The 14228-nt window shown below is 33.7% G+C and overlaps 2 protein-coding genes across 2 annotated transcripts; one reads left to right on the forward strand and one right to left on the reverse strand.

Moving 5' to 3' along the window:
- Positions 1 to 7481: 7481 nt before the first annotated feature.
- TRIADDRAFT_53400 (uncharacterized protein) lies at positions 7482 to 8939 on the reverse strand (the record flags this gene model as incomplete). Its single annotated transcript, XM_002109924.1, has 3 exons — positions 7482 to 7546; positions 7717 to 7808; positions 8782 to 8939. The coding sequence occupies 3 exons, from the start codon at positions 8937 to 8939 to the stop codon at positions 7482 to 7484; spliced, it is 315 nt and encodes a 104-aa protein (XP_002109960.1).
- A 1471-nt stretch (positions 8940 to 10410) lies between these two features.
- Positions 10411 to 14209, forward strand: TRIADDRAFT_53401 (uncharacterized protein; the record flags this gene model as incomplete). The annotated part of the gene is made up of 8 exons (XM_002109369.1): positions 10411 to 10700; positions 11769 to 11910; positions 12338 to 12468; positions 12582 to 12666; positions 12759 to 12854; positions 13126 to 13203; positions 13829 to 13870; positions 14099 to 14209. The coding sequence occupies 8 exons, from the start codon at positions 10411 to 10413 to the stop codon at positions 14207 to 14209; spliced, it is 975 nt and encodes a 324-aa protein (XP_002109405.1).
- Between the last annotated feature and the right edge of the window lie 19 nt (positions 14210 to 14228).

Consider the following 14228-nt stretch of genomic DNA (forward strand, 5'->3'; position numbering starts at 1 on the left):
AGTTATAGACTGTTTTGTCTACCACGCACAATACACGTAGTTATGGTGTATATTGTTGTGATGGACGATAGGATAACTGCGGTCATGGTAGAAGTAGAGTATATCAATGGATTGACAAGCTGAATCAAGAACAACAGTTGCCTTATTTGATGTTGTTATTGTTGTCAAGTTCCTCGCTCAACGTCTTGTCATAGCATCATTTCCTTGATAGAGATATCTCCTTTCGCTTTTTGAATTTGGTAGCCAACCAAAGCATGCAATGCTACAGGCCACTACACCATGTTCAACCGTATGCTAATTTCATAAATTGGAATTCATGAAATATAGTCAAAATACACCTGTCATTTTCATCTTGCCATGATTAGGAATACAGTACTGTAGTCGATGCTATCACTATCTCCAATGCAATCTCCATATTTACCAATAAATGCCCAAGATATACACGAGATCGAGTCCGATCAGATCAGAAAGATGCACGTTTTACGATCATGTCCGGTCTCACCAATCTGTAAATACACTTGTCACATGATCGCCTTCAACTTAATTAGTTCATTGCATTAATTAATTCAACATTTATGAATCGAAAATCAACTAAGAAATAAGACGCAAGACTTTTTATCCATTCAATCACTGCATTGCTCCAGCCACTGACATGTTGCATGGATATTGTAACTCCGCCAAAAGAAACTAAAAACAATCTCAACTGTTGGATCCATGCTTACTTGTCTTAAATGAGACTTTGTCGTCTTACTCAGCGTCCGCAATATCATCCAGTACAGTACAGTATACTGTACAGCGGACAGCTCATTTGAATGACCATTGTAACGGAGAGTAGACACTGTGTTCGCTTGCAGACATAGGACGCAGTTGAAAGAACCAGTACTACGCATGTGTACATGACGGCCTTGTCATATCGGTGTCTACATTCTACAGTACAGTATGCTGTAACAATAGACAGGACGTATACAGTACATTATATGACATAGATGACTTCCAGTATGCATCAATACAGCTAATTCTACATTTACTACAGTAGTCCCGATAGAATCGATACAATAGACAGGACGTACACGCCTACACGGTACAGTATACTGTACAGTACTGTACAGTATGTACTGTAGATGACTTACAGTATACTGTACAGTACTGTACACTGTACAGTACATCAATACAGCTAACAAGCCTAACATACAGTACTGTACAGTACAGTGTACTGTACCCTAATTCTAGATTTACAAGCTACAACATTTGTCCCGGTAGAATCGATACAGATACGCGTTTAAAGTATCATGTGAAATTCTCCATAGTACACCACTAATAAAGGATCAAGGATTCAATAAGCAGACAACTTACCGCGATCTCTTGTGAAGCACTCCTGTAAATACCATAATTCTGTGGAAAATTTGGAAAAGAAGAGGAAAATCTCTCTTTGCTGCTAATCAAGTTATAAATTAATTTTGCTATAGAGCAACACCAATGAATGACATAAAACCGATATGTTTTCTACAACGAGATTCTACATCCAACCCAGTACACTGCGATATTGGTCACATTGGTTCCATCTGCTATCAGCTCATCCAAATTATGATCCAATCTTGCATTCTCCGTAGTCTATCAATACAATATCATATCAAGACCAAACAATACAGTACAATGTAGACTAGTTCCAATAACATTTCAATTTTTCATTCCATCTACCAGTCACAACATCAATCGAGTAACAGTCATAGCTGGCATAACATCAAAACAATCATCATCATGGTCGATACATTCAAGTTTGTCAATAATGCCTTGGCATGGCCGTCAGGGATGTCATGATTAATTAACATTGGATTGTCAAGGATGAATGATGGTCTATTTTTTTTTTCTTTTTTATGTCAATAACTTAATTACTTTCTATACAGCTCTACTGTATTATATTATTCCTACCGCCTTGTCTATCCCACAAGCTTCCTATTAGTCTCGACACACTGGCATCATATGACGTTCATCACACAGGGGTGTATCATTTCTCAGAAAAGTACGACCATAATACAATCACAGTACCAAAATAATTAACCAAGTAATTATCAATAGAATTAGAATCATTCGATTACCTCTAATAACTCTCATAGTTGACTAAGAACTAGGATAAACTTTTCCACATTCATCAAGTCAATCAGTCACTAAACTATACTCATATCATGGACGGGTATAGCTAATGAACACAGCGACAATTTTACTCATCTAACTGATGAAATTGAGCTTAAACAAATTTTTCTCAATTATTACTACAAGCATGCTATCGCCCACAAATTGAATTCATTACACAAATAGACTATAATATATCTAATAAATACGAATATGTAGAAAACAATTTTAAATACTTTTACCGTAATCGGCAAATTATATAATTATCCATAAAACATTTTTACAAATAACAGGAGTAAAACAATAGTGCTAACATAACAGCACTAATCGAGTTAATAATGTAGTTCTTTTTCTATACAATCGATAGAACAGAAATTACATAACGTCCTGATGTACATGCAATAAATTATAAAAACAACATAATATATCTACTTTCATCAACCAATTCAATTATCCCTAAATAAGCTCCTTAGTCAATTGTCGACACTGAAATCATGGTAGTTCAAGTATGATCTATGAGAATCAATATATCATGGACCGTTCATATTATTTATAGCGCAAGAATCGTATGTTTTGCTTGTAATGAAGAATATGCCTCAGTTAATGCCAGACTATTGCATTTTAATGACATTGATCCTTTACAAATTTTGTAATAATCATAGCACACTGGCAACGCTTGTAAATAACGAAAAAAATTGATCTTAGTTAGATATTATAAATCATCACAGTCAGTAAACACGTATTAACAAAGTTTATATATCACCTACATATCTAAGTACAGTAAGTTACCAGTCTTAAAGTATGGTATGCATGTATCACACAATTCACAGTATTAAAGCTATTTGTAGAGACAAAAATTCCTTAGCGTTAGTTCATATATTTACTAGCTTACCATTAGATGAGAATAATGACTATTACTGACGTCATAAAATAGACTATCAGATCTAATTTAGTCAAATACGTTGAATAAAAATAGTGCCTTAGTCAAAACACTACGCAACCGGTTTACTAAAATTGTTATCGATCCTACAACATAGATATCATGACAGTTTTGCCTAATACTGTAACTTGGTGCATTGATACTTTTAGTACATGAAAGAAATAAATTGATCTATTTATATGTCATAACTTTGCTCTAATCTATGTTTTATATCATAAGCAACAATACTGAGTGTTTATCGTATCTTATAAAAATTTTTATACCATAATGCGCTATTTTGCTTTCTAAAAAATATGTGTATTTAATGTAAAAATTCTATTTGCTTTTAGGGTACGCACCAATTAGCGTGTAGTCTCAAAAACAAATATATAATAAATTAGTAACAACTCGTAGCCAGTATTCGTGATATCAACTAGTTTCGAGCGAGATCTAGCTTACACTTATGCTACTGTATATATGACCGTTTATTATACTCTGAAAATTATCAAAATGTAAGCAAAGATGTAATTAAATGATTCTATCTGCCAAAGATATAATTAAATGAATGTATCCACTAAAGTACAAATTACTGATATCTTGTAAATTCGCCCATCATCCTTATCAAGTCACTAGTAATGTGATAGGTCTTTGCTTAATTTCTCGCAAAATTTCGATATCACCTAAGTTGATATTAACTGTGAAATATTAACTACAGGAGTTGATCTATAGATCAAAATATTAACAGGTAATATCTATACCATGCATTATACCATAAGCTTGATAGACACTGTTAACTTTCAGTTAATACATTAAGGCTACACATAAATGATATAAGTAGAAAGAAACTGCTTGAAGGGATTAATCCTACAGCACCGTAAATAAACGGTAACTTTTTTATCTAAACTACCGATAAAAATTCAAATAAAACAATCCATTAGAGTGCAGTTTCAAATTAAGATAGTGGGCTATACATGAAGTGAGTAAATATAAACAACGCTACTTGGAAAGTATTGATATCATACAGAAACGAGGAATAATAATTTTTAATCTGCAAAAAAATCTGGATATGCTGGGTAGTTATTAATACTAATGGCATGATTATCATTGATCCTTTCATGAAATGGTCTGTATAGCATTTTTAACGAAATCATAATATTCAATATCAGTCAGTTCAAATGAAGCCGTAATCATATACTTCATCCTTACAATTATTGTTGATGGCGTTAAAAATAGTGATCAAATATATGCTGCATTACTGATGGATTACATATAAGAGCAATATAATATAGTATATCGGTGAAGTGATAGCTTACATTACTTTGCGCATATCTAGGTAGATGCTGTATAACGCTTTAAGGCTATCCTAGTTTAACTGAAGTCATTCGCTAACCCAGGATTATAAAATAAGCTGGCAACTTGTTGCCCAGTATATCCTATTCTATCCTCATTCTGATCAATTGCAACCTTTGATTAAATTATTTTATTCTATTCAAAGCATTTATCAAATTGAAAAAAAAAGTTATGCAGGTTTAGAAGATACTGTTTAAGCTAGTCCTTTCGTTAATCAGGTGTTGTAAAGAGCCTCCTTATATATATATTATATATATAGTACCAGCGTACACCAATGTACTAGTGTAAACTTTCTATTAGTACGCAAAGTATAGACCGAAATTCGTTAATGAAAAGGGTAGGCCACGAAGGGGCATGCAAGCTCGTTAAGGTTAAGAGTTGTCAGGATTTTATTCAGAATCCACGAGGAACGTATATCAGGGAGAGGTAGATAACTTAAGAAGAATTAAGTTACTTCCAACATGAAATCTTATGAACACCTTACAGATAGGAGACTATGGAAATAATTACAGGTAGCAACGTGAATACTACGGTCCTTCTCATACTTTAGCACGGACAAGTTTGCGCTTTTATTGCAGTTCGTATGCGAATCATTCTTTAACAAAGTAATAAAATGATTGTACAATCAATAACATCAACATTTTTTCCATACTTGGTATGTGCAAATGTTTCTATGACTAATTCTTCACCTATGCGTATGATTGCTCAGTAAAAGAAAGAAAAATGGCACAATGGCGCCGCGCCTATATGATGACTAATACGAATATACTATACATTCGCACGTAATTACGCGTAGAAATAAAAATAACAATGGTTTCAAAGTCAAATATCGCATACCTTTTTCAACTATGTATATCTGTAGTGATGCACCCATATTTGATTATACGGATAGCTATATTTGATATAGTTAGGTTACTTTAAATAGATACTATCGTGAAGCTAATATTAGATGATTGCTAACTACTATATTAGAAATTGTTGACGACTAATAGTAGCCAGTTGACTAATTATGGTGCAAGATTGATGTAGCTAGAAACACTGTAGTGGTTAAGATGCCCTTCGGAGAAAGGGCCTAAACGCGAATAGAAGAGTAGTGACATCTTGAGTAGAATGATTTAGATGGTAGAAAATAATGATGCACTATTAGAGAAAATTAATTTTTTTGATGACTCATGTCTGCTTGTAGATTAATCAAGTTGTCATAAATGGATTGAGCGAAATGTTTATAAGAACTGCAGAGATCAGCTCACAGAAGAAAAGAGACTTCACTTCGCTTTGAGCTCGGAATACTTTCGATTTAGACTAGATTCTCGTAGCAATTAATGATTGCTCTACTATTCCTAAAGCCTTGTAATAACAGCCTTTTAGAAAATACCATTTGACTAAGATAATTAGTGTGAGACGCCCTTATTACAATGTCCTCGGTTGTTTTTTAACGTAGATAATAATGGCTAATCAACTAACCTCTTCAAATGACTTTTTAACAACTTATAGGCGTGTTTTAGACTATAGGGGCTGTGTCTGGAGACATGGCCACCAGCTAGGGCTTTGCCGCCATACTCGCGCTTTTTGTTTTTTATTATCACCCCTTAGTGAAAGATGATATTTCAGTAAGAGATTATTTGATAAGATTTTCTTTTTTATTTCTAAAAGCCTTTTTCCACTGTACTGTATCTATAAATTAATTATGAACTAAACAGTAGTCATTACTTTATATCTCAATGATGAAAAATACTCTGTATCGCCCATTGCTCACTGCTTGATGCAAAGTTGATACTGTCACAGTTATATTTGCATACAGTACTGTATACCAGCGTACGATAATATTGCAATGTCGCATAGTAAGGACATGGGATGTAGCAAATATGTTGCTTGCCAATCAAAGCAGGGAATGTTGCGAAGGAAGAAGGCCGAAAATATTATAAGTAATCGTTTCGCTATGTTATATTACCATAGATTATATATCTATATTGGAGAAAGCTGATATCACTATTCACTGGAATATTATTAAAATATGGTGCAGTATACCTAATTCAAATACTTAAAGGGCTATGATATAGCAAAATTGGAAATATTTTACATCAATTTATCAAATCTTTATAATCATTACTCAAATCTGTGATTATCTTCATAAAAAGAGGAAGTATGCACTTGCAAGATAAGCTACTGAATATGTTGCTTTCCTCGACTTAAGAATACAGTCAGGAAGTGAACATCGTACATTTGTTTATTAATACTACATAAAATATCCTTATTTTAACCCGCCTATCATCTTACAAACCCTATTGAGTACGGCAGTCAAGTTCTCCAACAAATTGTAAGAGAACAATCGTCACTTCTGTTAACTTATACTTTACAACGTACAAAAACTGAATATAGATGTCCTCATTTAAAATATTAATTCGTTGATAGTTACCACATACTCTTAGTATGTCATCTTGATACTACTGCAAGCGTCCTTTCACCACTAATTTAGGCAGCTAAAATCACTGATACATTCATCAGATTATCAATTAAAATAATTAATTAGGGTTTGTATTGATACAATTGGCTTAATATCTCCTCTGTTTAATATAGAACTATCAAAATTACACTTTTTGGACAAGATTTCTTAAGAAAATTTATTTTAAACTTTGATCAAACTAAACTCGTTATGATCAACATGGCTTAAAATCGCATAAATTTGATTCTTGCACTTGACTTGCAAGTAGCACATTTTCACAACAAGAGATCATTTGTTTCTAGAGCGATTTCTAACCCGTATTCGCTATAGTCATTTAAAATAATTTAAACCTTAAATAAAGCAACACTGAATTACATGCTTGTATAAATAATTATTTACGCATGTAATTGATGACATTATAAACTGGAGTTGAAATATTTTATCCAATGTAAGAATTTATATCTCTATTTACATTATCCAATATAGCAGTTCTGCACTGTATTACATCAATTCTTTGGTAATAAGGATCCTTTTCGAGTAGTACTAGTATTTACAAGACACTATTTGAATATACGCAATTTTCAAACAGGCTTATATACTAAGACATAAATTAAAGAACTCTAGGTACATTTAATTTCATTAGTCTTCCATGTCTAAGCCAAATCTATCATATAAATCTTTTACTAGGACACCTTCAACCTCAGCTGCAATCAATTTAAATAAAAAAAATGGCGTTAAATGATATGGTATTAAGTATGGTTCAAGGCATCTTACTGTATCACGTAGATTATTACTATATACTACACCTATACAACATGCCTGAAATTGTAGCTACCTTGTTAAGCTACAACAATTTGTACTAAAATAAACTTACCAAGTTTCCCCAACAAGATCTGTCCAATGTCTTTTATTTCATTGTACTGGTGAAGCTTATCAATAAAAAGTGCCAGGTCCTCTTCATTATAACTACATCATAAATTTAAGAAAGTATCATTAGCAATGATTGAAATACAATCTTAGTCTTAAATTAATTTCAATTATGATAAAAAGTTCAATGACCATCTCAAACTTGTGCACTTGATAAGTAATTGTATTTTATTTTATTAAGTTTATACAGATCATTATTTTATTTCATAGCTGACTAACTGTGTATCGAGTTTAGCAATATCATTATCCAAAGATACTAGTCTTGCTTGCAAGTCATTATATTGTTTTAATAGCACGGTTTTATCAGGTGTAGCTATAGTCCTCTTTCGTGCTGATCCCTATAACATCAATAATAGTCATATCAGAGTGATTAAAATTCAATAATTCTTAACATTGTATCGTATGATGCTAAAATACGAGCATTTGTTGTTGAGAGGAGAATTGAAATATTTTAATTTTAGTATTGATAAATGGATTGCTTACTGGTGTAGTTGGAAGTCGTTGTTGTGGGGTGCTACTCCAGATACAGCCATGGAATCGTACGATATAATTGAATTTATCAATGCAACATAATCAATAAGATTGTATTCTATTACAACAAAGCAAAAGCGAATATCCAGCATTATAACAGCAAAATGTGAAGTTTATGCAACCTGGGCCGAGGACTCGTACACGCCATATCCTGTTTGGTTTTTTCCGAAGAAAATATTTTCCAAATCATGTGGATCGTATTATCGTCTTTACTACTTAGTTGATAGAGATGTCTAGGAAATAATATACCGGATATGAAATAATATGCAAGTCAATCCTTGCGACGTAAGATAGCAAAAGCAAATGGTGAATACAAAATGATTGATCAAACTTTTATCCGTTAACAATAATACTGTACAAGCTTGACCACTACAAGAGTATCTATCCTATTCTATTGTAGAGATAGTGATTGCATTTAGCCTATGCAATAAGGTAGAATATTCTACGGATCTACTGTTGATCATATTCTACTCCTACGTACATGCCATTGGTTGAGGGTAACCTCTTGATGCAGTCTTGGAGTAAATTTTCATCATAGCAATGAATGTCTTTCATAAGCTCCTCCAAAGTTCTTGGGGTTTGCATATTTTGGCAAAAGGTTTGAACCTTCGTATAGATGGTATCTGTATCGTATTCCATAGGTGATATCGACTTTACCAATGAATTAGGATATCCAGATGGAAAAAAAAGACTGTCGTCGTTAACAGTAATTAAACCTGTTGCATTGACAATGCAATGAATTGCCTCAATTTTGTAGCAAAGAAAGTCTGTGTCAACTACAGTACTACTGTATGAGCCAATTATTGAACTCAATATTGCTGGAATTGGCCCCTTTCCATTCACACTCTTGCTATTCAATAGAAAAGCAATCAATAATCATGAAGTTTACTACAGTCCAAAATCACGAGCCACCAGTAAGGTAGTGGAGCGTTGAAATTTTTGTATCCTTGATTTCAGAAATCGAGTTGGCAGTCTAAATATTTCCTAGCATCAATAAATTATCCGTGATTGGCAGTCACACAATATCATGTTGGACATCACCGTGCAGCAAGACCTCAGTAAATTTAGCACAGTAGTCCAGTACAATACAGCGTACTATAAACTAGCGTCTTCTTCTTCAGTACAACAGTACTGCTGATAGTCGGCCCGGTCCGGGACCTGAACTGACAGTTACCGGTACCGGACCGGGCACTGAGCATGCGCTAAAGGCTGGATCGAACAGTAGAGTGTACAGTCTGTACTGTACAGTAGTACGTACAAAGTACTGTAGACACGATGTCTCTGCGACAAGTCAGGTCTAGCGACAACCATCCAGAAATGAGTCTGAAGCTATGTATGAGTGACTCGTTGTTTGGCTTTCTTTTGTCCACACCAGCATCACTAGAATAGCGAATTGAGCACTGTACAGTGTACAGTACAGTAGTCAGCAGACTACTGTACACAGTCCAGTACAATACAGTGTACAGTACTATAAACTGGCGTCTTCTTCCTCTGTACAAAAGTACAGTACACTGCTCATAGTCGGTCCGGTCCGGTCCCGGACCAGAACCGACAGTTACCGTACCGTGCCGGACATTGAGCATGCGGTACAGAATCAATCGAAGAGTAGAGTGTACAGTCTGTACTGTACAGTACAGTGTACAGTACAGTAATACGTACAAAGTACTGTAAACACGAGTTACCTTACCGGACACTGAGCATGCGGTACAGAAGCAATCGTACAGTACAGTATGAGTGACTCCATTGTTTGGCTTTCTTTTGTCCACACCAGCATCACTAGAATAGCTAATTCAACACTGTACTGTAGTCCATTACAGTACATTGTACAGTAAAATACAGTACAGTGTACTGTAAACTGGCGTCTTCTTCTTCTATACAAAAGTACTGCTGATAGTCGGTCCGGTTGGGTCCGGGACCTGAATCTGTTGTCCACACCAGCATCACCAGAATAAGGAATTTAAAAGGACTTTTAACCTCCTGCTCAAGCGAAGAGGTTTGAGAAAGTTCCCGCCGCTAATTGATTGTACGCCTGTTGGCTTCCTGTTCTCCATTTCAAGGGCAAACATTGTAGGCCAGCCAACAGCTAATTTGGACTGCTATCTTGTCAATCATGAACGGAAACTCCAACGGAATTTCTACCTCCAATACTGACAGTAATCCAACTCAAAATGGATCAACGTCCAATGACAGCACAACTGTTGAAGCTAATTTACTAAAATTACAAGATGCACTTCATGCGATACGAGAACTACGTTGGAATGTCAAAGATCTCTTCAACGATCTCAATGATCAAATCTTAGCTGCTCATCATCAAGAGGATGCTGATACTCAAACGAAGAATATGACTCAACTGAAACAGAAATTAGAGGACGCAAATACCAGTATTAAACACCATTTAATGTAGGTAGACAGTCAACATAGTCTACCCTTGAATACAAGAGCGGAATACCACCCTTCAAAATGGCCATATTTACTACTTAATCATTGCAATAGATCGCATTAAAATAACAACCCATCCATGATTGTAGCTGCAATCATAATTCAAAATAGACTGGGATCAGCAGTTATAACCCATTCCGATACCAGCGACTTGCAATGGATAGCAGCATGAAATTACTAGTGTCATATTGCCCTGTAGAATGAAATCATTAAAATTCATCACTACTTTCACCAAGTCTTCATACAGCCAGTCATAAACTACGAAAATTACTCCTATATTGTATACTTCATCATGATATTGGGCTACACAGGTGCTATCATACGTTGTATCCGATCCTTTTAGGCGATACAAATAACCCACTACTTGTATTAAAGTCGTCATGATGATATGGTGTAAGAATAACAAACGATTGAGACCAGCTTGCGTAGTTGAGTTACTCTTCTTATCCATTACCATTTTTCCTCAGATTGATGCTATCCATTTCGATATGGACTAATGGCACTAGCCCAATCTACTTACTGTACACATAATACTATACATTAATTTAAACTGCCATACAAGTCAACATTGCCATCCTTTTTAATCTTTGTATTCAGCGTAACATCCGTGATACTGTATAGCATCATTTTAGTAAGCGATTGTAAATACGAGTATCCCTGTCATCCAATTCATGCAATGACAAGACAGTATTATCAGATTTACAGTAAACTATACAGTCAATATAATATGGAATATGAGACTGTTAAAGGAAACGTAATTTGACATACTAAATTAATAATAACCGTTAAATACGGTCAATCGCGATGTAGATTAGGAAATTATTGTACTGCTATCATTGCAATGCAAATATAAACAATACGGATAAAAGTGCAAACGACATGCTAATCATATCATGTACGAAGTTAATAACTGCTACAATAATTTCCATCGAAAAAATTCCCTGCGATAATGTAATTGCATCATTTGGTAATATCTATCTTTGAAATGGTACTGTATGTAAAGATATGCTTTTAAATAATTTGAACTAGGCAATTGAGCAATGCAGAGTTCAAAAGCATGCCTTCTTTGCCACCCTCTTCTGCACTTCCCTCTCTGCTACTTTACGATCCTCAATTGGAAGGAAAATCAACACACCAAGATCTGATCAATTCGTATGAATGGAATCAAAATGTAAGTTGTAAAAATTTGCCTATGATTTAAAATAGTATAGAACCTTCATTTGATCGACAATGTTATCATGACAGTACAGTATATCTAAAAGAGAGTTACTACAGTATTACCAAGCTACATACACGAGCGTATATAGAAAAAATATTCTCTAAACATTATTATAGATGTACTCTAAAACAGAAATCGTCCAAATAATACCTGTATAACTGGATTCTGTGTTGTACTTACGACTATATAGCTAGTCCTACTCTTATTACAGTTAATTTAGATTGCAAATTTGCTACGGCTACCCTAATTTTTAGGAAATGCTTTCAAAATAACATTTTTCACCTATTGACCCCTCTACAATTTGATGTCATTATTGTGTAAGCTTATCCTGATTTTCTACCTTCTAAAATAGTAAAACCTTATGCTTCATTCTTGGTAGGTAAAAACAAACAGTAAAGTTATATACCAAATTATGGACAAACGACAACACGAAATTAATTTTCTACAAAATGAAAATGATGATAAACTATCCAGAAGCGCAGATCATGATATCAGCAATTTGCAGAACATGTTAGCACATTTATTTTAATTTAGCATAATTGTCATCACATCTAATGTATCTGTCATTTACACTTACTGATGGATCAATTAATCAATTTTACCATTTTGTACTTCTTTCATAGTAAAAATGACATGCTAACAAGGATTGGTAACTCCCACGAAGAACTAGTAATAGATACAAGTAGCAACGACGGCTCCTTAGTTAAAGTAATTATCTAAAAATTATGTGCTTACAACTATGTATGATCATTATTCAATTGCAATTGTATCCATAATTGTTCAACAAATTAAAATTATAGGTAACTATCAAAAACACTATGACAGCACTTATATATATAACTGAAAGTTTAGTGATCTCCAAGGTTTTGGTCATGGCTCCTGAAGAATTGAATAAAGTACTTAGCATCAAACTAGCTAAAATATGTTATAATTTTACAATTTATATTATCATTTCTTTTTTTCTTTACTCAATTTCTTGTCGTGTTTAGAAATATATTTTGATGCCAACAATTTATCTATGTCTCAATCAATAGGCAAAAACTCGAACTACATCGACGTATCAAGTTTTTAAATTGGTTAGGATAACATTATAGTAACGCATAATGTTAAATGTTAACTTGATCACGAAACTTTCGCTATTTTCATTTTTAATGTGCTTTATTCCAGGTTACATTACGCGCAACATCGGCATCATTGCATTATTATGGTAATAATACTCCTGCTGCAGCCTTGGAATTGTTCTTGGTAAAAATAAAGAGCTTTCTTATTATCTATTTTACGTCACATCTGGATTAATAAACTAACGGAATACTTTAATTTCAAAATTAGAATTGGCTGGCTAGTTACAAGAACCTCTTTAACAGCAAATGTAAATATTGTAATAAGTATTTATCAGACTACCATACAGATTATCGTTATCTGCCTCCATGTTGTAGAACCTTGGATGACGATCATCTGGCGTATCATTACGAATGTCAACCTTCAAACTAATACTTTAGTATTAGGACTTACTATGAACACAATATTACAACTATCTTTTACGCTGAACAATGTTACTCGGAATTAGCTATAATTTGTTATTGCCATTTAGTATCAGCTTTTTCTGTTGTACATATTGCATATAAAATTGGTTAATTTTCTATTAGGAATACAGGACTTAAAACAGAGAATCTCAAATGTAATTTATTTCAAAGGTGACAATCTGACTGCTCTATTTAAGTTCTGAACAGGCATTAATTTCCTAACACTCTTTTTAACTAGTCTTTGTACCCTTTATTGCTAATTTCTTGTTACATGTAACTTTCAATATTGGCATACTGTCAATGATCTAAAAATCACTCTATTGTAATTATAAATCATTATTATTTAGTATCTTTATAAACATGGTTTAAGATCGACCTTCTCCAAACAGGTGTCTGAAATAGTTTACTGTAAATTAATAAAGCCCGAAAAATTTACGGCAATATACTCAATGAAATATTGGTTCTAAAATATTGTAACCACACGTATAACGTGAACAAATTTTACCTTCAAAGTACATGATATGACTTCAAATTTGAAGTCTCATACTCGCATACATCAGATGCTTACCAATGCAATGGACTTAAAATTATTTCTTTACCATAACTACATACTGTAGTTCTGTGTAGAGTTAACATCGATTGTGACCGCAGTAAATTTCTTGTTCGATGCTCGTTACACTAACAATTTAAGTTATTCGGCTATGTGCTCGTACTTGAATAGTGAATAGGTATTCACCTGAGTTCATC

Source organism: Trichoplax adhaerens, genomic scaffold, assembly GCF_000150275.1.
Source record: "Trichoplax adhaerens TRIADscaffold_2 genomic scaffold, whole genome shotgun sequence".
In the NCBI taxonomy this organism is placed as follows: domain Eukaryota; kingdom Metazoa; phylum Placozoa; class Uniplacotomia; order Trichoplacea; family Trichoplacidae; genus Trichoplax; species Trichoplax adhaerens.